Raw genomic sequence first — 22,677 nt, 5'->3', positions numbered from 1 at the left:
GCAGTCAACAACTTTTAAATAAAAACACCTTTTATTTAAAGAAATGGCACAATAAACTCAAACTTACAATGATATTTTTAAATATATAAAATAGCTTTGTTTTAAGATTAGTCTGTAATTGTTTTAAATATAGTAATGTTTATAGGTTACTGTTATACTGTGATATATTCTCCATCTGTAAAAAAAAAAAAAAAAATTAGTTTTCTTTATAATAAATTGCACATGCACACTCTAAGTTATTCCTTCTTGGGGGTAAATAGCCATAAGCGCTAAAATATAACCTTTAATTGTGCCAAGTTTAATAACAGAGCAGCTGACTTTGTTCCAATAAAAGGAGTTCCCAAAATCATTTTCAGTTCCTTTTATATAGTCATTTTAAAAACATTCCTCCAGTGTGAAAGCCTTTATTACGTACATCATTTTCAACATTGCCATCTTGTAATCTGCATATAATTTAATGCTTCAGTTGTTTTTATTGCTTGTGATTCAACTTGGAACTTTAAAAAAAAAATGGAGAAGAACAGAAAAAATACCAGAACCTAAAATCTGTCACATGACATCTGACCACACGTCTGAGCCAATTCAGCTCTTTCATGGTTTTTCCCTCCTCCTTTTCAGTGGTGAAGCATGACGGTGGTATTTGTTTAATAGTATTTTTGTGTAGTTCAGTAATGTCAGTCAATAACCCAAACCGAGGCCACTTCATGATGTTCATTCATCATGAGCTATAAACAGAAAAAGCATGCTCATCTGATACTAAAAAGTTGCATATGACAATTAATATTAAAAATTTTAATGAAACATTAAAGAATATTCATCGTTTTGGCCACCAGATGGCCTCAAAAACATCAGATGGAGGTAATGAACCTTTTCCAATCGAGTTCAATGGAGGGCACTGCAAAGCTTCTTTTGAATATCACTAAACAATTAAACCACATATTTTTTTATGTTTGTTTTATTTACGATTAACACTCAATTAGTATCAACATTTAACAGTGATTTTGTCAAGCTGTTTTGAAGCAATGTGCAATGAAACGAAAACACTATAAATAAATCTGACTTATATTTTATCACGCAACACAAAGTCAGACTGAAAGTTTCACAGGGGGAAAAAGCTCCTTAAACCACACGCTAATGACGCTTTAGCAGTGTGTGTCAAATGTCAACCACAAACATCTAGCAAGAAGCTCAAGCAGAAGTCATCAACCTGCCTCTATTTCCGAAACGAGGATGCAAATAGTTTCATGTTCTCAAACATGACAATGTTTCAGTGGTCCAAAAATTTGCTAAAATTGCCTTTTTTAAGAGTGAATATCTTTAGTCATCACCGAACACCGCACTTCAACAATCCCAAAGCTCGGTCCACAGTTTTAAAGATCTCAGATGAAGATGATAATCTGAGGTTGTCGCAGGAGCTTCCTGTAAAAGTCTGGTGCTTGTTTGATCACCTTCTCTTAGCGATAGGTGCGTATTCCACATGATCGTCTTCTTTAACATCCTGAAAAAGAAAAAGCGTTTTTTGAAACGCGATTCCAATTCCATATTTTTATTTGTTGTTGTTTTTTTTTTTCTAAAAGCTTTGTAGGAGTCACAAAAGCATGTAAAACTCTGATGTCATGAGCTGAAAGGAAATGCTTCATGAGTGCGTTAACTAAAGCAGATCTGTTTCTGTCTAGACACATGACAGAAGGGTTGTGAGTCACTGAATACTGATCTTGTGACTTATACATATTTAATTTGGTTCTGTTTCGCTCCGTCACACAAAAGCACACACACTGCTGAAACGATAGACAGACACACAACATAAATTAGTAATAATATCTTACCAGTTTCTGTGGTTTTCTTTTGTAGAACATAGGCTCAATGTAAGTGATCTCTTCATTAGTCTCAACTGTTTCAACAATAATAATAATAATAATAATCGATTAGGATAGGTATCTGTAAGCATATATAGAGTTTCCAAAAGTGTCTCCAATGTTTTGGAAAGTTGTTATATCTTTCGTGTTTTAGTTTATTGTGATTTAACTTGAATTAGCTTTTTTATGAAACAACAAAAGTCCTCTCTGGTCTGCGACGCAACATACGGGTTACATCTATACTATTAAAGTATATCAGTGTTTGTTATAACACTTATTAAATTTGCTAATTTATTAGTCATTAATAGATTTAACACTTGCCTTCTTTATCAGTTTTTCCACATTTCTGGCAAATACAAAAGATCCCAACAGCAGCAACAATCAGCAGAGAACCAGCAGCAGCAGCAGCAGAAGAGATCAGCAGCGTTTTAGATGCTGATTCTTTAACTAAACAGAGAGACGGTCATTATTAGATAAGTGAACATCAGAGTTAGTGCATTTAAATTAAGCTTCAAAGCTTAATAATAATAAAACCATAAACATAGTAAATAAACACATCAGCTGTCTTACCTGAACACGTGTGACAGATCTGACTGATGTTCAGATGTGTGGTCTGGTTTCTGATGGGGTTGTTGATCACACAGCTGTAGGTGTTTTTCTCCTGATGTTCCACCTCCAGAGGTAGAGAGAGACTGATGCTGAGATCAGACACACTGATGCTGGACAATAAACTGTTTCCTTTGTACCAGGAGAGAGTCACGTGACCCACGTTCTCCGCCGAACACAACAATGAACAATTTGATGAAGATGAAGAACAGTTTGAAGAGTTACTGCTGATGACAGGAACAGGCAGAGGAGCTGAGAAATAATAGAAACATCAAAGTAAATCATGCTGTTTCTTGTATTGAATGAGTATTCACAGTTTTTACAATCGTTTTTTTCATTGTCTGAGACGCTAATGTAATTAATCGGAGGAAAACCGTTTCTAATTGGTTTAAAATTAGGTTTAAAAAATTTAGTGTGTATCTTAAATGTTAGAATCTTTAAGACTGAAAAAGCTTTATATACTGCCATTTTAACTCACCGTAGACAGAGACACTGAAGTTCTTTATCACACTGCTGGACTGTAGTTGATATTCTCCAGTGTGTAGAGTTGAGATGTTAGTGATGATCAGAGATCCAGTTTGATGATCCAGCTTCAGTCTGTCTCTAAATCTCTCATCAAGAACATCATCATATACAGTAGCACTGCCGACCATTACATTGATTTCAGCTATTAAGGTGTTTTCAGCTCCAAACCTCCACAGAATCAGACCATCATCCCTTATTTTAGTTAAACCAGAGTCTAGAGAGACTGAATCTCCCTCCAGAACCGACAGTGACTCCAATGCATGAACACCAAACACACCTGAAGGAAAAAGGAACATTTGTTAGAGATTTAAATGGTTTTGTGTTGCTTAAGGAAAATTATCAGTACTTAACGCATTTAATAGAATATTCACATGAATCCATTTTTATGGAGTTGTTGAGCCCAACTTGATTTCCTCTGAGAATAGACCTAAATCCAATAATATCCCTGTTCGATTTCAGATATATATATACATACATACAAAAAGCTAAACTTGAACTAAATCAGAAAAACAAAAAAAAAACATACAAAAAAAATTAAAAAGCATAAATGTCCAACTTACCATCCAACTGCAACAAGCACAAGCAGAACAAAAGGAAAGCATTAACCATTTTCTTCGAGCACACTGCCTTTGTGATGAAAATAGCGAGAAGCAGAGTGTTTAGACAGAAGTGTGATATAAGTGTGTATGTGTGGATCCTCCCCTAACAGGATTCGACCACCCTTTACTAACCACACAGGCTTTCACTTAAACGATCAAGACGTATATTAGCATAAAACATTCTTCAATGCATGCAAGCAAATAATTAATGAAATAATTATTGGAGTTTATTATTTCAGCCTGTCATTATTGTTGTTGTTATTTGTGTGTGTGTGTGTGTGTGTGTGTGTGTGTGTACCTGGTGTTTTACAGGGACCACATGTCCCCACAAAGATAGTAATACCAGTCATTTTTGACCTTGTGGGGACGTTTTTTTAGGTCCCAATGAGGAAACAATCTCATAAATGATAAAAATCAGATTATTCTCATCCGTTTTTTTGAGTTGATTATAAAAAGGAAGTCAGACTGCGAGGTTCATGTTAAAAAGAAAGGAAATGAAGATACGTTTTTTTTTACCCACAAAGTACTGACACACACACATTAACTCGCATCCAATAACACACACAAGTTTTCCACCCGTCTGGTCAAACTACATTTCTCTGTAAATAAATGTGACCACAGTTTCACTTTGACACTAAATGGAGCTGCTGGTGTCGCAATCGGCGATTTGCGTTCATTCTCTTCGCTAGAAAAAAAAACAAAAATAACCCATGTGCTGTGGTTTTTCATTTGAGTGTGGTCATTAACAAAAATCGTGTCTGAGTTCGAATGCAGCCATAGCGGTGGGCTGAAAATGTTGCTTACTTTGTCCTGTGAAACTTTCAACCCATTGTAACCATGTTTTGATTTTCTCATAAAGCTGGCGTGATGTGCTACAGGGGCTACATAAAAAAAGCATGTACACACAAAAGCCCAGAGTTTAATTTTAACAAGCAGAATACTTTTAAATCACCATTTTAGTGGTCAGTGTTTGCTTTAGTTGGGCTCTTGACCCTTAAACATTTTAGCATTTTTTTATTTTCTGCTGTAACTGAGTTGTAACAGACTCTCAAACCAGAGGAAAGATGGTCATACAGTCTTGATTATGTTAACCTTCATGTAGCGACCTGAATAACTGAGCTAGGTTTTCTTCATCGATTATATGTTGCAGATGTTTTTAAGCTTATTATTTTGCTTGAATTAAAAAACGTCAATCTAGACACAGAATCAGTGAGAATCATAAAAATGGTGACCACCAACAAAGAAAGTTGTAGCCAATCAAAACCTAAAGTTTAAACTTTATGGGTCAAAAGCCCAACTAAAGCCAACGATGATCACTATAATGCTGACATACAATTGTGAAGCTCTTCTTCAATTATTCTTCTTGTTAACATCAGGTGTCTTCAAGAATGGTCAATCGTCACTTTATTATTTCATTAACTTTAACGCCTCGTAATTGTGAATTTGACGCTCTTCAGTATTAAAGAGATGAATTGGCTCCGACTAGACATGAACACTTATCATTTGATCCTCAACAGTGGCGACAATAATGTTTCATACTGCAGTGCATGATGGGAGTTACTATAGTGTTATGCCGCATTTTGTGATTGGCACCATTGTTGAGATTCGTATACTGCTTCTGCATGTCTGTGTGTGTTCAAATAAACCCTGGAGCCCAAATATTTGTGCATTACATAGATTTTTAATATTTTGTAAACTGTTTATTGTAAAACCTGAACATGTCGCTTACACACAAACACACACACACACACACGCACTGTTATTTATTTAATGAAGTTTGAGTTACCCCTGCTAGAGTTATATTGCATCTTTTGATTTTGAGGCCACGCCCTTCCCAGTCTAATAAACGTTTCTCATGTGGACTTGTGTGTGTGTGTGTGTGTGTGTGTGTGTGTGTGGCGTGTGTCTCTGAGACAGCCTTTTTCCACTTTATGAAGAACATTACCGTATCTACTAGTTTTCTGTTTCGGGTGTGAATATATACAGGTATGTCCATCACTTTACACTGTAATGATGCTCGCGACTTCGCACTATGCCGCAAATCTGTCTGTTTTGAAGCTAAAAGGCGGAAAATGTACGCGCACGCACACACATATTTCTATTGCTTTTGAAAGCTTTTACTCTCCAGAGCAGGGTTATCGCTTAACCACAGTAATATGCTAACAATGCAATTCATCTTTATTATTTCTAGGCAGGCCAATTTGAACGAAACGAAACTAAAACAAACGAAACTTTGCCACTGACCACGTGATTTAAAGAGAAACGAAACCTATACTGCGAAACTCAAACTGCGCTGCACACCCAATAAATGCACTTTCTCTTAGTTTCATACGAAAAAATCGCTAAAAACTGGTTTGACTCTACAAGAATAATAACCCAACTCGTTTAAAGCAGCAGTTGGTTGTAGACTCTAGCTAAATCACCAAGCTGAGGCTGGTTTTCTTGGTGGATATTTTAGGTTCCTTAAGTTTTGCTCCACCCTCGGAAATAAAAACACTTACATCACCTGGGAGAGCACAGACATGTAACCAAGAACAACTCGACCAACATGTTATTCATCCACTTTGATAACTCTTTCTTTTCTTTCTATACGCTTTTCTGTTTTTCTGATTTCAAAAACAGGTTAGGATCAACTACTTTCTAATCGTTGAAAAGAAGAAGATCGCGGTTAGAAAAGTAGTCAAATCGTCTTGATTCAGTTTATACTTCCTGAAGAAGCAGCAATGAAAACATCTGTTTCGTTTACTCTTGCTCTTGTCGTTGAGGGTAAGAATTCTACATTGATTTTTCTACCTTTCCTCGTTTTCATTTCACCTCAACTCAGTCTTTCACTTAACTGTTTGTCTTCTGTTTTTTCTGTTGCTGTGTTAAATAATTTTGCGTAGGCTATTTTAGTAGGGATATATAGTAAAAAAATATATGTTTTTGTTTATTTCGTTTTTTAGTTGTTTTAGTTTACCATGATAGAACTAGTTAAAAGCGTTTAAACCCTTGTAGAACTCGTATTTAACTTGAGGTTTTCTAACCTAAAATAAGCAATTTCAGTCAGAGTCTGAGTCCAAGGTCTTAACATCTACAAGTAAGGCATCAATAATGGCATGAATGCCTCATTAGAAAAGTCCAATTTACACTTGTGTAACACTCGTGACATGTTGAAACCTCAAAATCGAAGTAATGTCAACTATGCTGGGAATAACACAACTTTAGATTCGCTTCTTCTCATTCTTCTGATGCATTGTCTGATCCATATATTGGTGTGGAATTCCCTTTATTGAAGTAATTACTGTTTATTTGATGTATCCAGCTGTGGTTGGTTTGAACTTGGTGTCAGTGAAGGAGAGAGATCATGTCACTCTACAAAGCGATGTTGTCAAGCAAGGCCGTGACAAGATGCTGTGGTACTTTAACGACACCCTCATTGCCCTGATTAACGGAGATCCCAGTAAGAGTTGTGTGTATGATGGCGAAGGTGAGATCTTCAGAGACAGACTGACAGTGGACTACGAGACTGGATCCCTGACCATCACAAACATCGGACGTGAACACATTGGACTCTATGAAGCAAATTTCATCAAAAGCGAGAGCTCAGGAACCAGCCAAAGCTTGAACCGAAACGGCAAGTGCGACAGCAGCAAAATCATCAAAAAAATGATCAACATCGGCGACATTGTAAAGACTTTCAGTGTGTCCATCACTGGTGAGTCATTTAGTGCTGATTCGGTCATTAGTGGTGAGTCATTTAATCACATGCCCTGCTGCATTTCACAAGCATTGATTGATTAGGTGTGGATTATCTGAACACAGCAACAAAGACAATTAGTCTATTTCAGTAGGCTACTTTAATTTAAATGATATTTAAAGTATTGCATTTGCTCATTTAAGGACTGTTTATGTATTATTAAAATTGATCTGATAATGTTTTATTTTAAACATTTATTTTTCATTATTATTTTCCTGTGTTTTCTCAACTCTATGAAGAATTGCACGAAGTGGAGGAGAAACAAGAGCATGAAATGAGTATGTTTCCTTGCTTCCTTTTTTAATTTGTTTACAATAGTTTATTACTACTAGTTTATTTATAAAAACACATTGTTCTAAAAGGTGACAGCTTTCCATATATTCCCCTTTTTTTCATCAGTAATGTTCCTGCATTTCAGTTTAGCAATGTGCCCCAATTTCCCAACGTGAAAAAATCCCTATATTTGCATTAATCTTTCACAACCCTATCATGAATCTCTAAAAGAGTGGATAAAGAGGATATATCCAATGAATGCTGTATGAGAAGAAATCAGATGTACTCACACTAATGCTTGTGTGTCTTCATCTCTTCAGTTCTTATAGCGGGGATGTGTGTTGGTGCTGGCGTTGTTCTTCTGTTGGCTGCAGCTGTTCTTGGAGTGATCTACTATCGTTACAGAAGCTCTAAAATGGGCAAGTATTATGTACAGATAATACAGTCAAAGAAAAACATCATCTTTTTTAAAGTGTTTAATTTTCTGTGCAATTTGTTTTTTTGTTTTTTTTCCAGCAGAAGACAAGGATAAAAACAATCTTAAGCAGCTGTTGGATGTCTCAGCATGAAGTAAGATACAGTATTACTGTAGCATGTCTAAAATATACAGTATAGTGTGAATGGCATCTTCAATGGCAATCCTCACCAATACTATACAGTTATGATGTTTATATAATAACTGCACACATGGAAAAAAGAAAAAAAAGTGAAAGATCAGATTTTTCGCATTCCGCACTGGAGTCACTTCCAAATGTGATTTTAAACAAGATGCATGTCCGATATCTGGACATCTGACCTGCAACTAAATACGTAAATGCGATTCCCGGAGAAATGCCAAACCATCACAAGGTGAGGGAGACACGTTAACGTCTTAATGTCAGATGTTGCTTGCGTGCGCTCGCACGTGAACTGAACTTCTTTTATTGAAGCGGGAACGTTTTACGTAAGAAATTATGCAACTTGGATATGGTCAAAGTATAGAATCTGTGCAATGCAGTGTGAAAATAAAAGATTTTCTGGTACTGTAAACAATGTTAACCTCTTTCTTTTTGCCTTCTGTGCTTTGTTGTTTTCTTAGAGAAGTAAAAAGGCCATGTAACCAGAGAGGATATCAACAGGATCTGGATAATGGATGCCCTTCAAACTCTAAACCTGGATAAGTTCTACTAACTCAAAAAATTGGAGGCAACTGATTGCCGCTATTTTTTTTTCATTTGCAAACGTAAATATCATCAGTAAGCTCCGGAGATGTATAGTCCAGGGGTCAGTTCTGCTTTATGTTTATTCCAGCCAAGAACTCAGCAGATGATTTCACCAAACAAGGAACAAAGTCATTCCTTTCAAGACACAAGCACGTATTGAGTCAAATCCCAAGTACTCAGAGATAATTAAGTGACTAATTAAATGATGATTGTGCATTATTGACGAACACCTGCTGTTATTGAGAAGTACAGAGGACCTAGTGCGCTGTTAAAACTTAAAAAAGCAAGTTAATTTATATTGAATATCATGAAGGTTTTTCTTCTTGGTTTTTTGACTGACATTCAGTTATTATTGATCTGTGAAAAGTTACCTATGATTATTGCATTGAATAAAAGCATCTAACAACTGTTTACTACATGCAATGATCTCTCTGCTTCACAACCAACCAACAAGCCAACCAAAACACTGATCTCCATGACGGTGACATCATTTTAACCAATAAAACATCAGCATCTTATTCTCTGTAATTCTCAGTAACAGCAGGTGTTCAACGCTAATGCGCAATCATCATTTATTTAGTCACTTAATTATCTTTGTGGACTTGGGATTTGGCTGAATCACTTGAATCCTTTTTCTGGTAAAATCAGCTGTTCATGGCTGGAATAAATGTATGGCAGAACTTTTACTTTCTGACCCCTGGACTTTACGTCTCTGGTGCTTACTGATGATATTTAAGTTTGCAAACTTCAAAAAATTAAGTTAGGAGAACTTATCGGGTTTGCAGTGCAGATTTATAAATCAAGTGCACAAATAAAAAAAAATTCTCAGAGCTGATCTGACAAATACATGTAGTGCATATAGTACTAAGTAAACATATTATTTCATATTTCAGAAGCCAAAGAAAAAAATCTCAAGTGCATAGTATTTTAATATAATATTTTTTGGTGGGTAAGAAAAGTGGACATATTTGTAGCCAAATCTGGTAAAATGTTATTTAAAAAAAATATATCCATTACAAATTATGAAGTTCTAATAAAACACTAAAACAGTTATTTTACTATATTACAGTTAGGTTTTTTTTGGCTTCTCTTTAAGATGGAGTGATTTCTTGGGGATTTCTTCTGACACTCGTGTGGTTCTGTAACCTGTTTTATCGAACCCTGTCAGCAATGATTAACAATGGAGAATCATCCACACGAGCCCTTTGGTGCCCCTGATGGTTGCTTGAATCAAGCTTTCTTCCTTTTATACTAGCACTTTACATGCTTCATGCAAAGTAGTTTGTGGCTGTAGATCATCTGTGGTTGTCTCTTGAAAGTTGAGATGGTCTCAGCAGATCATGAATGTTTGAATGTTTTTGGACTAAAGTAATTGTGATTGAACCACTTAGGTGCCGGTATTAACTGTGTGTTGGTGTGTTTGTGTGTTTGTATTTAATTTAATTATAATTAATTGAGCTATTCAGAAAGATTAAAAGATTTTGAGCGATGAACCCTTTCATGATTGCACTGATAGCAAACAGTAGTTTTGTCATTTCTGAGCAATACATTCAGGTCGCATTATAATTTTAATTGTAGTTATGATTCTTTCCTCAAATAAAATAAAAAAGATATATATTTATCTAAACGTTATATTTGCAAATCAATTCTATTTGCTTCCACATTCTTCATTTCTTTGATAACTGTATAGATTTATCATTGCTAAACTCCAAGATATGTCACAACATTTATGTTTCTTGTCTTCTCTTGTTGCTCTGGTAAGCAACAGCTGCCACGCCCACCAAAGCAGAGACGACCAATCGGATCACAGCCTCAGTAGAAGAACATGAGAATAGCATGAGAATGAAATAGCTTACAAATAGTCTAATAATCCTGTCTTTAGCAGGACAATACCAAGGTCCATTTTGCAGGTTTTTCTGAAGATCTGTGACTCTAGTCTTAAAGAAAACAACAATACATCACATTGTACATTTAAACTTAAATCAAACACATTTTGTATGGAATTGAGTTATGATGAAGTTTGCTATAAAAGATATTTCATGTGAAATGTTGCATCTAACCCTATAATTAAAGATTTATGATGAATATTGCTGCATTATTTACATTATAAGAGGGCCTAATGATTGTTGCACAACTTATTGACTTATTAGCGGTCTAAGCACAGTCCAAGAGTTGTTGAAGCTTGCTTTTAGCTCTTTTCTGTAGGTTGAGATGGTCTTAGCAGATCAGTTTTTTGAAATGAAGCTTCTGAAAGAAAACATTTGCTACTGAAACACTAGGTGGCTGTATTCTGGAAAGGATGAAAAAAACCTACACTACATTAGACAGATATTTGGAAGCCATTTCAAACCAATAAATGGTGTCCCAAACATCAACTGACAAACCCCTAAATTGACATAAAACAGTGATACAAAAAACCTTTTTTTTTTAATGTACAATACAAATTATGTACAATATCTATCTCTTCATCCTGTAGATCTGTGGTCATAAACCAAGAAAGCAACAGCAGCCACACCTACCAGAGCAGAGGCGACCAATCGAATCACAGCTTCAGTAAAACCACAACAGTGGATGTGGTCTTCTGAAAAATCAAGGAAAATTTAACAAACTGATGTTAGCCTCTGCCATGGAACTGCAAAAATACAAGTATGAAAACAATCCCAATGTTGTAAAATAAATAAATTAATTTAATAGTAATAAATGAAAAACATTGATAGAAACAAAATTCTTTAAACAAATAATCAGCTCTGTTGTACCTGAACACGTGTGACAGAGCTGACTGATGTTCAGATGTCTCGTCTGGTTTCTGATGGGGTTGTTGATCACACAGCTGTAGATGTTTTTATCCTGATATTCCACCTCCAGAGGTAGAGAGAGACTGATGCTGAGATCAGACACACTGATGCTGGACAATAAACTGTTTCCTTTGTACCAGGAGAGAGTCACATGACTCACGTTCACCGCCGAACACAACAATGAACAAGATGATGATGATAATGAACAGTTTGAAGAGTTGTTGCTGATTACAAGAACAGGCATCACAGAATGTGGAGAAGGTTTTATCATTTACAATGGTTATAAAACAAGAATTTGTAAAAGGAAGGACAAATGATCCCTACTCACCACCGAAACACTGAATGTTTTTGATAATCTTTTAACCCCGCTTATCTGTAATTTATAGACACCAGTGTGTTGAGTTGAGATGTTCATGATGGTCAGAGAGCCAGTTTGATGATCCAGTTTCAGTCTGTCTCTGAATCTCCCATCAGCACCTTCAAATGTGGTTATTTTCTCTATGCTCACTGATGCTATGAGAAAGTTGTCAGATCTAGATTTCCACAGTATGTCATCGTCCTCATTTATTTGAGTAACATCAGTGTGTAGAGTCACAGAATCTCCCTCTATGACTGCTAATGACTGTGTTTTACTTGCCTCAACACCAAACACACCTGGAGGACATGGATGTATTGAGGCTATTATGCAATTTGTAAGTTCTGAACTGAAGCACATTAAAAAAATTAATTTATATAAATATATAATTTAAAACTAGTAGTTTTGGAATCTTTTGTTGATTTTCAAAAGCAATAATAACAAAACAATCGCTGAATCGATCAGTCGGTCAGTAAACAAATAAAACTGGTGTAGAGTATTTTGCAGCAATCATCTAAAATAAGGCATTCATGGGTGAAAAACGAAAAGATTTCACACACGAACTGTGTAACTCACCGATCAGATGCCACCAGCAAATACAGAACAAAATAAAGAGGTTAAACATGTTCTTCAGCTGTTGAAATGTGTGATCTAAGAGGATCATCTTTCGAAAACACTTGAGGTGTTCATGCAGTGTGTGAATCCTCCCATGAGAGAGCTTGATCCACTTCACCCAGTACACGCACACACACGCGCACACACGCATACACACGCATACACGCACGTCTGTTAAAAGGCTGATTATAGTGTGAATCTTCCTTTTTCATGATGATATCAGGTTTTAATCGATTTTATTATTTCACAGTTCTCAGTTCCCGCGTGGCAAACCGAACTAACAAAGTTCAAACAATGCCCCACCTCACGTCACAATTGTATACTAAAGTGTTTCTCCAGCAGCTCGACTGAGTGAAACTGAAACCTGCTGTGAGCTATATAAAAATGTGGTTTGACCTGTCATGTGGTCACTTGTGCGTCTATGGTTTGAATTCTGAGAATCGATTTTAGTTTTTAGGTGACCGGCTTCTTCCTGCTCTGCCACTACCTCAGACGTTTTAAACTGTTTTAGAGTAACCTACTACCCTCAGTTCATCTAAATTATTATTCGCCAACAGTCAAATAGTGTGTTGGAAGACTATCGTGTCACTTTGTAGACAAAAGAAGTGTCAGTGTGTTTTTTTGAAAGGGAGTCTGATTAAATCCCCTAAAATAAGGTCTGTGGTTCATACACGCTTAAAACATTTAAGTTACACAACAGTTACACTCAACTCATGTTTTTTATTCATGTTAAGGTTCTTTAAAAAGCCAGTTGCTAAGTGGGACTACTGGCGCTGTCATCAAATCAATTGATGTTATTTTATTTTCGATTTTATTTTATGGTATTATAAGTCCCTTACCGAAACGGGGCCCATTTTATCTGACCTCACCATATGTTTTTCAGCATGTAGTTTTATTTTCCCTCAGAAAAGATGGTTTATTTACAGAAAGGGTTTCTATGACACAGCATGCCAAGTTTATAGACAATATTTTTTTAATATTCGATACATACTTTGAAAAGCAGGGCAATTTATTATATTTTTAAGATATGTTTTTAAGACATTCTTCTTTTAACATTATGAAATGCAAAAGTATAATTTATAATTTTTTTCCCCCACATGTACCTAAAATGTGGAATTGGTTATAGAATACCCATAAATGCGAACTTCATTTCGCTTCACTTCATTTCCTCGTTCATTTTGTTTTGATTGGAACTTGTCTCATTGCGCAACAATAACAGGTAAAACTTGTCAACTTGCATTTTCAAGGAAAATTGTTCAACTAGTTCATGGATGCGTTGAAACATGATCGTTTGTTGTAAGAGGAATGGCGAAAAATGTTTTTTTGTTAGCTTGTTTGCACTCTTTATGCACGGTAAGGCATTTTTTAAGGTATTACACAATCATTTATTTTAAGAAAAAAGTTGTATTTAGTCAGATTTAAGATGTAATCTGGTTTCAGTTTCACAACCAACTTGGCAAAGTGTGACCTGTTACCAAAGACAATGACCCACTTGGCTGAATGAAATCACATTTGCTATAAAATATAGCAATAGAGATATTGTTTAGCTATTTGTGTACATTTTTAGGTGTGTCTGACATTGATCAAGTATCGGTGTCAGGGATATCGGGAGATTCGGTCACTCTACACACCGGTGTTCAAAAAGACCAACAAGAGAGAATTCGGTGGTATAATAATGACAATCGCATCGCTGAAATCACTAGAGATAAGAGTGTTACCTGTACAGATGATGAGTGTAAAGAGAGATTCAGAGACAGACTGGAGCTGGATCAAGAGACTGGATCTCTGACCATCATAGATATCAGGACCACAGATGCCGGAGTTTATATACTAGAGGTCAAAAACAACAACAACAACATCAGTGAAAAGAACTTCATCGTTGCTGTTCATAGTGAGTAATGTAACAGATGTTTAACCCATATAATTGTGTTTGTTGGCAGAATCTAATTTTACCAAGTTCGATGTGTTCTTGGATCGACATATTTGTCGATCGAGAAACGGCACCAATTAGATCCAGAAGAACCAGTTTATAGTTCTGGTGAAGTTTAGGTTTACAGTGAGTGTTTGGTGCTTGTTCTGAAGTATCGCTCATCTGTCATTAAATCTGATTTTATGGATTACTCACGGGTAAGCTTAGGTTTAAGCGCAGAGATATGATCATATTATCATATTATGAATTATATTATCATACTAATAGGGTGCATATAATTCTGCTGCAGAATTGTCATTTTTTAGTGTTTTTTGCGTTTTTGCAATTGAACATTTTTATTTCTACTGATTGTTTTCAAGAACCAGGAAATAAATACACAGAATCATTACCAGAGTTTTGTGCGCTCATAAGATCCTCCGGATTTTGTTGGTTTGTGTCTCAGGTGTTTCTGCTGCTGAACGAGATGAAATGAAGAGAAAGTCTGTGATGGAGGGAGTCTCCGTCACTTTTTGTCCTCGTGTAATAAAAACTTCAAATGACGTAATGACGTGGTATTTTAATGACACTCTCATCACTGAAATCACTGGAGATCAGAGTAAGATCTGTTCAGATGATGAGTGTAAAGAGAGATTCAGAGACAGACTGGAGCTGGATCAAGAGACTGGATCTCTGACCATCATGAACATCAAGACTACAGACTCTGGAGAATATCTACTACTGATAAGCAGTAGCAGATACAGCATCTTAAAGAGATTCAGTGTTAATGTCAGTGGTGAGTATCATTTCCCTGTTACTTTTATAAGCAGGTTCATTTTAACTTGGTTTATCACAGTTACAATAGACATGTGATTAAGCGGCAAAAACACAACCGCACTTATCTATACAGACTAAGATCAATTTTGGCATTTAAGAATTGATATTGATTCATTAAAAGAAAACAAGGCATTTTCAACATTTTACACATACTGTTACATCCAATTATGGCAACTTCTTATATGTGTAGACATCAGGGCAAATGGGATTTTTCCATTTCATCACCCCTTTAAAAAAAGTGGAAGGACCCTGAATCTCTGAACAAGCTCATAAGGAGGGCTTTTAAGATTTTTGGTGCTTGTTTTATATCTCTCCCTCTGTTCACTACAGATTCACGTGGAGAACCTTCAGCACTGCATCAATCTTCAGTTGGTTTAACCAAAATATTTGTTCCCATAATGGTGATATTACTGGCCGTGGCTGCTGGTGTGATTTACTGGTGTCGCTTTGTGAAGGGTAAATCAAAAGGACAAAAGTGTAAGTATTTCAACACAGAAAAAGAAATATTGAGCTTTATTGTGCCACAGTAGATAAAATAGAAAGACTATTGTTCCACAGCAGTACAATACAGTTAGCAGATTATTTATATATTAATTATTCAATAATTATAAATTACAATTAGCAGAAGTTATTTAACAAATACAGTACAGCAGTTCCCACTCCTTAAAGGGTTAAGTCACCAAACTCGTACCATCTTTTATTTGGATATTTTTAGTGTTTAAGGATTTGAAAGGGTCCAAAATGTAGTAAATACATCGTAGTAACGCAGAGTATGTGTCTTCAGTTTTGCCATGCAACGAGAATCCTTTTTTTTTTTGCAAAGAAAACAAAAAGAGCATAATTTACTCAATTCCTCTTCCCGAGTTTCGTCTTGAGCCATTTTTGTGAGTATCACAGCGCTTTCTTTTATGAGTAAACAACGCAAATGACATTCGTATGCTCACTTTTCCCCCCCGAGCGTAAACAGTGCTGATTAGATCAAGTACTCTTCCGAAATAGCGCAAGATGTAACTCAGGGGATAGGAATGGTTGAACAAATTGTTATTTTTGCGCCAAAAAAACAGAAAGTTGAGTCACTAATGTCACTGGGACAGTTTCACCAATGTATTTAGCACATAATCAATGAAAAAGCATTACGACCATCATTTTGTCGTGATTTCTCATTAATTGTCTTGTTATAATTTCACAGATGGAGTGGAGATAGTATTAAAGGTTGTGGGGCAATCTGTCATTTTAAACACTGACACTGAAGTACAGACAGATGATGACATAAAGTGGATGTTTGGAGATAAAAAGACTGTAATAGCTCAAATTAAAGAAGGCACTGAGGAGATCCGTGTACATGATGAGGAGGAGGAGGAAGATACTGAGAGATTCTTAGACAGACTGAAGCTGGATCCTCAGACTGGATCTCTGACCATCATGAACACCAGAACCACAGACTCTGGACTTTATCATCTTCACATTACCAGAAGTGGAAAAAGCTCTTTCAAGAGATTCAGTGTTACCATCTCAGGTGAGTAATTCCAATCTTGTGTAATAAAACTTTTTTTGGATCCATATATATACTCACGGTCACGCGGTACTGATGTTGTTAACGTTAATAATTTGAGAATAAAGCAAAGTGATAATAATAATATGCAGGGTTTGATGTGATGAGCTAATTAATCAGTAGACTTAATCATCATTTGTAGCACGATTTATCGCAATGCTTTTTCCCTCAGTTGGTCAGATCAAAGTGTGACAGACCTATTACTTATATTTCAAGACATAGTTTTGATTTTTTGAGTTTACTAAGTTCAGGATTCAGTGTTAATGCTTGGTCATTTTCCTGATTGGATTTGCCTTTAATCATCATTGTAAATACAGAGGCACTTTTTAAAATCTTTTAGTTTAACATTGTCTTTTTATTTTTGTTCTTGTGTGTGTGTGTGTGTGTGTGTGTGTGTGTATGCTTTTAGACTCACCTGAAACCAGAATAATTCTGTTTTATCCAAATGAGATTGCTGAGAACAAAATGCCACTGATGGAGAAACATCCAACTTCAGTATGAATGAAATATTATTATTATATTATTAAATGTTATATTTTATATGAGCCTCGAAAATCAATACTTTACAAAACTTTTTAGCAAGAGCTTTGTTTTACCTGACACAGTTTTGATGATAATATCATGTGATCTGACTATTTTCTGTGCTTGATTCATTTGGTGCTTTGGGACAAACTTAAATAACATCATAGAATAAAAGATATTAAAACTGTTGAAAAACGAATTATCCAATGCCTAGGAGTAATCAAAGATTTTAAGTGTGTGTGTGTGTGTGTGTGTTGAATTTCTCTCCGTGAAAAATTCATGGATCCAAAATGTGACTTTCATTAAGTGTTTTGATTATGCTGTGTTGTAAATAAAATACAAATAATTAAAAAACAAACAAACAAAAATATATTCATTTATTTTTTTCAATCTTTCCTACATGCCTCAAAGTAGCGTTCACACTGATGGGACTTGTCTCTCCGGTGAGAATCGCAAGCCTGATTACTTAAAAGTCTTATTCAGCACTATTCAGTGTATCATGGCCTTATTTTAGCTACATATCCCCCAAACACTTACCAGATATGCATAATGTAAGCCAATAACTGGCTGAAATAACACATCAAAACATCCCAAGGGCTCCAAACCCACCTTAGACGTTCATACTGTGGCATTTAATGCTAGTGTGAATATCAATACGATGTAAAATAAAATACACAAAAATGATGGCAAATAATATATAGTATTTAAACAGGTAATTAAAAGCATGAATGACAAATAAGTTTATTAGATGCTTGGTAAATAATGAGGACAGTATCAACTGCAGTAAATGGTTTGCATTACAAATAATAATTAAGATAATGCATTAAAACAACATGAAAGAACACACCAATTTTCAATATCAAGCTCCAAAACCAATTCTTTTATACAGCTAAAAATAGCCGGATGCGGATGAGACCGGAAGCTATACCCATAGAGTTTACAAATGGCCAAAGCCAATTTAACGTCAGGAAAGGTGTGGACGCATCAACAGCACAAGCGTCGAATCGCATGCCATGTTCCTTCACGTCAAATGTGAAGCTTTTATTGTTGGCTTGAAGTCAAATTTTGGACATTTAATTAGGCGCTTTAATTAGGTTTACAAAAAAAACCCCAGAGGTACGTACACTAACTTAAGTAGTAATCATCTTTCGCTTGGGAGGCTGTTCAAATAGACTTATTTACAGGTTATTACAGGACTTTTACAGGACTCAGGTTAGAGTGTTAATGGAGTGGTGGCACAATGAATCATTATCATTCTGCAGAACATGACCTTTATAAAAATAGATATGTTGTCGAGAATAGTTCTTCTCAGAAACTGGAGCTAAAAACCACCTCTGATACTAGCACCACGGCTTGTCTGCCATTTAACAGTGTGAACGTGACGTCATGGAGAGATAATGCATAAGCATTTGTTTCAATAAGCCATTTTTATGCCCAACAGTATTTTTGTACAGCTAAAAATATTACCGTTATCGATTTATCGCCCAGCACTAATACTGCATATCGTCAACAATCCCAAAACCTGCTAGCGGTAGTTGTAAAGGTTGTCGCAGGACTTACTGACTTCTTTTTTATCTTCTCACGACGATTGGTGCATATTCTACTTGAGCTTCTTCTTTAACATTCTGTAACAAAACAAAAGCAATAGTAATATTAAATTATATATATTTAAAAATTGTACTGATGAACAATTCCATGTGAGTTCAACTACATTTTTTTCTTTCTTGTTGATCATGTTTTTCTTTCTTGTTGAAAAAGGTTGATCATGGTCTCTGCAGACTATTTAAGCTAATTAAAATGGAGCCTAGGACAGTATATACAGCAATAAGTATATATATAGAAACAACAACAAATATATATATATATAAATATATATTTATATATATATATATATATAACTTCTTCTGATTGTGGTATGAAGAAGTGGCTTCAGGATGAGTAAATCATGGGGTAATTTTTACTATTCCTACCAAAATTTTGGCTGGCTCTTAAACTGAGATGGAGATAAACAAGAGCTTTGGAATAAATCTTACCATTGTATGCATATTTCTGTTATTTAATGCTGGCTCAATATACGTGATCTCTTCAAGAGTTTGAACTGTTGAAAAAAATAATAGATGCATGAACCAAATGTGGTTCGTCAAAACATTCGTGTTGTTAGGGCTGTGAAAGTTAACACATTTAATGGTTAATGAATTGTGCAATATGAACATGGGTTTTATTGGTTTTAACAAATGAATTCAGTTTCACTGTAAAGACATTCTTTGCAGACAATTTATAAACCATACTAAGAAAAAGTATGCAGTTTCAGAAATGCAGAATCTGCTTTTCTGATCGAGATGAGTAAAGAGCATTATCACTTGCCTTTTTGATCAATTTTCCTAAACGTCCTGCACGTGAGAGATATCGCAAACACAGCCACAATCAGCAGAGATCCAGCCGTAGCAGAAACAGAGATCCACATTATTAGAGACAGAGAGCCTGTAAAGACAGAGAGACACAATCATTAGTGATTTACTTATTCACATCATATACTTAGTTTACTGTGTGCTTCTGATTCTGATCATTCTGATCTTTTTTGCCACTTTTTGCCACTTTCTCAGGTGATTGTCTCACAGAGATGTGCACCATTTGCATTTCCCCTTTTGGCCTTTTCAATTGTCGAATGTCAATGTTTCTGTTCCCTACAGTCCTTGTTTCTTGGTTTTTGCTTTGATGTTAGGTTTTCATTATCATCTTGCGTTGCAGTATCTTGGCCTGCTTTCTCTTCAACTCATTTACACACGTTTACACAAACATTTGCACAATCAAATTTGAGAAAACTGAAAGTGGGATTGAATATGAACGGCGTGTAAATTGACCAATCTTCATGACCAGTAGACCAAAATAAATTCTAATCTCACCTGAACGTGTCTGAGAGAGCTGACTGATGTTCAGATGTGTGGTCTGGTTTCTGATGGGGTTGTTGATCACACAGCTGTAGGTGTTTTTATCCTGATATTCCACCTCCAGAGGTAGAGAGAGACTGATGCTGAGATCAGACACACTGATGCTGGACAATAAACTGTTTCCTTTGTACCAGGAGAGAGTCACATGACCCACGTTCACCACCGAACACAACAATGAACAAGATGATGATGAAGATGATGAAGAACAGTTTGAGTTACTGCTGATGACAGGAACAGGCAGATGAGCTGAAAACATGAGTAAAATCAGATTAAGTCTTATTATTACTAAATCAAGGGCTTTTTTTGACGGTGTTTGATAAGTTGCGATGTCATTCACAAACAATAGATTACTATGATTTTTTTAAAATTTGTAATAAACAATCACAATGAACGTCAAAAATAATTGCTCATCTCAGCTCTTTCAAGAATAAAATCATCCCCTATTAGGCTTTAACTACTTGTAAAAACTCACCATAGATGGTAAGACTGAAATTCTTGATCATATTATCTTTGAGCTCAAATATATATTTTCCAGTGTGTAGAGTTGAGATGTTAGTGATGATCAGAGATCCAGTTTGATGATCCAGCTTCAGTCTGTCTCTGAATCTCTCATCAAGAACATGATCATATTCAGTAGCACTGCCGACCATTACATCGATTTTAGCTATTAAAGTGTTTTCAGCTCCAAACCTCCACAGAATCAGACCATCATCCGATATTTCAGTTAAACCAGAGTCTAGAGAGACTGAATCTCCCTCCAGAACCGACACTGACTCCAATGCATCTGTATAAACAGACACACAGTCCACACCTATTAAGAATGAATAACTTTATGTTTGCTTAAGAAAAATCTGAATCTGTCTTAAATTACTCTGTGATGGTAGATTTTAATCCAAAACAGATTTTAAATACTTGTTTAATTTCAGAATATCTGAACACAATAGAAAATCTATATTTATTGTATTACTCTAAAACATGAAAACAAGATCAGTAAAAATATTTGATTTGCAAAATCAGAGAACTTTATTTTTTGCATTATGTTAAAAATAACTAAAAAACAGCTAGCACAAAAACAAATGAATTCTTACAATTCATCAAGTTCAAATTCATAATTGTATCAAACATACATTTATTACTTACTGGCCAGTTTGCACAAACACACGCAGAACAAAATGACAAGATGCATCATTTTCTTTGCCCGCTGTACTGAAAACAAACTGCTATACACGACAGAAGTGAGATTTCTACCGCCTACAACAGAATATGACCACCCTTCACTGAGAGTATGACATAGTAGTCACAACAGCCTACATCCTCTAGCTCAACCCAAATTCAGGAAATGTTGGTTGTTTTTTTTTTATTACTTTAATAAAATGAAAACTAAAATTACACAAGCCAATATTTTATTCACAATAGATCACATAATGAATGTTTAACCTGAGCGATCTTACAATTTCATGCATAAAATGAGCTAATTTCCGACCCAAACATGCAAGCTGCCCATACCTTGTGTACCCCATACCTTCAGAGATGCTGACTTTTGAACTAAACACCGATAACACACTGGAAGTACTCCTTCCTCTTTAGTCTGGGGTCCATGATTTCCAATAAGAATGTAAAATTTGAATACTTTTCCACTCTCAATCAATCCATTTTGAATAATCCTTGGCCTACAGGACACGTGGCGCTTCTGGACCATGTTCACTTATGACTTCCTTTTTACATGATAGAGCTTTAGGTGGCATCTGCAGACGGCACGGCGGATTGTGTTTACCGACAGAGGTTTCTGGAAGTATTCCCAGGCCCATTAAGCAATGTCAAAGACAGAAAAAGACAGGCCTTACCCTCACACGCAGAGATTTTTCCAGTTTCTCTTAATCTGTTGATGATGTTGTGACCTGTTAACTTGTTTAGCCGCTAGATGTTCTCCCAGCTGAATCTTTTAGAAGCTTTTTGGAGACCTTTAGCAGGCATCAAATTTTAAAATGAGCTCTTTTGGAGTCATTTAAGTGCGTAATTGCTAACATTTGCTAACAATTGCTAAAAAAATGGCTCATTTGATTTAATTTCCATTTCATTCACACATGAAAAAATATCCCAACATTTCTCTAATTCGGATTTTAATACTGGCAGATCATCATACGTTTGTTGTATCTTTTCTTTCGATCTAAAAATAAAGCACAATGCGCAGTCATTTTTCTTTTATTGACGTATTTTGAATTATACATGCCATGTTGTGATATGTCTGATGTGTGTTTTGTGCATGTTTTGCATAATCTTTGTCCCCTGTGGTTTCGTTTCATCCCACTGTTTCTATTCTCTAAACTATTCACAACCATTGTACTAA

General features: G+C 35.6%; 4 protein-coding genes and 1 long non-coding RNA gene across 10 annotated transcripts in view; 2 read left to right on the top strand and 3 right to left on the bottom strand.

The window, feature by feature from the left end:
- Positions 1–95: 95 nt before the first annotated feature.
- Positions 96–3,814, bottom strand: LOC122327454 (CD48 antigen-like). Its single transcript, XM_043222836.1, has 6 exons — positions 3,548–3,814; positions 2,941–3,264; positions 2,427–2,714; positions 2,178–2,303; positions 1,827–1,891; positions 96–1,498 (listed from the first exon to the last, which is right to left on the bottom strand). Exons 1-6 carry the CDS (start codon positions 3,594–3,596, stop codon positions 1,445–1,447), a joined length of 906 nt encoding a protein of 301 aa, XP_043078771.1. The 5' UTR covers positions 3,597–3,814; the 3' UTR covers positions 96–1,444.
- A 1,605-nt stretch (positions 3,815–5,419) lies between these two features.
- Positions 5,420–8,766, top strand: LOC122327540. Of its 4 annotated transcripts, XM_043222979.1 has the most exons (7): positions 5,420–5,572; positions 6,209–6,352; positions 6,891–7,316; positions 7,565–7,603; positions 7,919–8,017; positions 8,115–8,168; positions 8,677–8,766. In XM_043222979.1, exons 2-6 carry the CDS (start codon positions 6,310–6,312, stop codon positions 8,165–8,167), a joined length of 660 nt encoding a protein of 219 aa, XP_043078914.1. In that variant the 5' UTR covers positions 5,420–5,572; positions 6,209–6,309; the 3' UTR covers position 8,168; positions 8,677–8,766. The 4 variants fall into 4 exon arrangements, with proteins under 4 accessions (XP_043078914.1, XP_043078913.1, XP_043078915.1 ...); XM_043222978.1 differs by lacking the exon at positions 5,420–5,572 and having other exon boundaries at positions 5,953–6,352; XM_043222980.1 differs by lacking the exon at positions 5,420–5,572 and having other exon boundaries at positions 5,955–6,352; positions 8,118–8,168.
- A 488-nt stretch (positions 8,767–9,254) lies between these two features.
- Positions 9,255–22,677, bottom strand: part of LOC122327476 (carcinoembryonic antigen-related cell adhesion molecule 6-like) — a 31,447-nt gene continuing 18,024 nt past the window's right edge. Inside the window, exons 1-4 of one of the 3 annotated variants that reach the window (XM_043222872.1) lie at positions 21,471–22,398; positions 20,803–21,114; positions 20,314–20,576; positions 11,483–11,584 (exon numbers count right to left, since the gene is read on the bottom strand). In XM_043222872.1, the coding sequence (XP_043078807.1) occupies positions 11,483–11,584; positions 20,314–20,576; positions 20,803–21,114; positions 21,471–21,519 (726 nt within the window). In that variant the 5' untranslated portion in view covers positions 21,520–22,398. Of the gene's footprint in view, positions 11,382–11,482; positions 11,585–20,313; positions 20,577–20,802; positions 21,115–21,470; positions 22,399–22,677 lie in introns of those variants that run through there. The other 2 variants (XM_043222868.1, XM_043222871.1) reach the window with 2 other exon arrangements.
- On the top strand, positions 13,776–17,750 carry LOC122327373. The gene is made up of 6 exons (XM_043222693.1): positions 13,776–13,918; positions 14,133–14,456; positions 14,938–15,267; positions 15,639–15,785; positions 16,498–16,824; positions 17,270–17,750. The coding sequence occupies exons 1-6, from the start codon at positions 13,849–13,851 to the stop codon at positions 17,359–17,361; spliced, it is 1,290 nt and encodes a 429-aa protein (XP_043078628.1). The 5' UTR covers positions 13,776–13,848; the 3' UTR covers positions 17,362–17,750.
- Positions 18,099–19,738, bottom strand: LOC122327587. Its single transcript, XR_006247663.1, has 2 exons — positions 19,416–19,738; positions 18,099–19,007 (listed from the first exon to the last, which is right to left on the bottom strand). It is a non-coding gene; the product is annotated as an uncharacterized LOC122327587 (long non-coding RNA).

The sequence above is a fragment of the Puntigrus tetrazona genome, chromosome 22 (genome assembly GCF_018831695.1).
Source record: "Puntigrus tetrazona isolate hp1 chromosome 22, ASM1883169v1, whole genome shotgun sequence".
In the NCBI taxonomy this organism is placed as follows: Eukaryota; Metazoa; Chordata; class Actinopteri; order Cypriniformes; family Cyprinidae; genus Puntigrus; species Puntigrus tetrazona.
The sequence above is the reverse complement of the archived record's forward strand: the minus strand, read 5'-3'. Positions and strand labels throughout refer to the sequence as shown.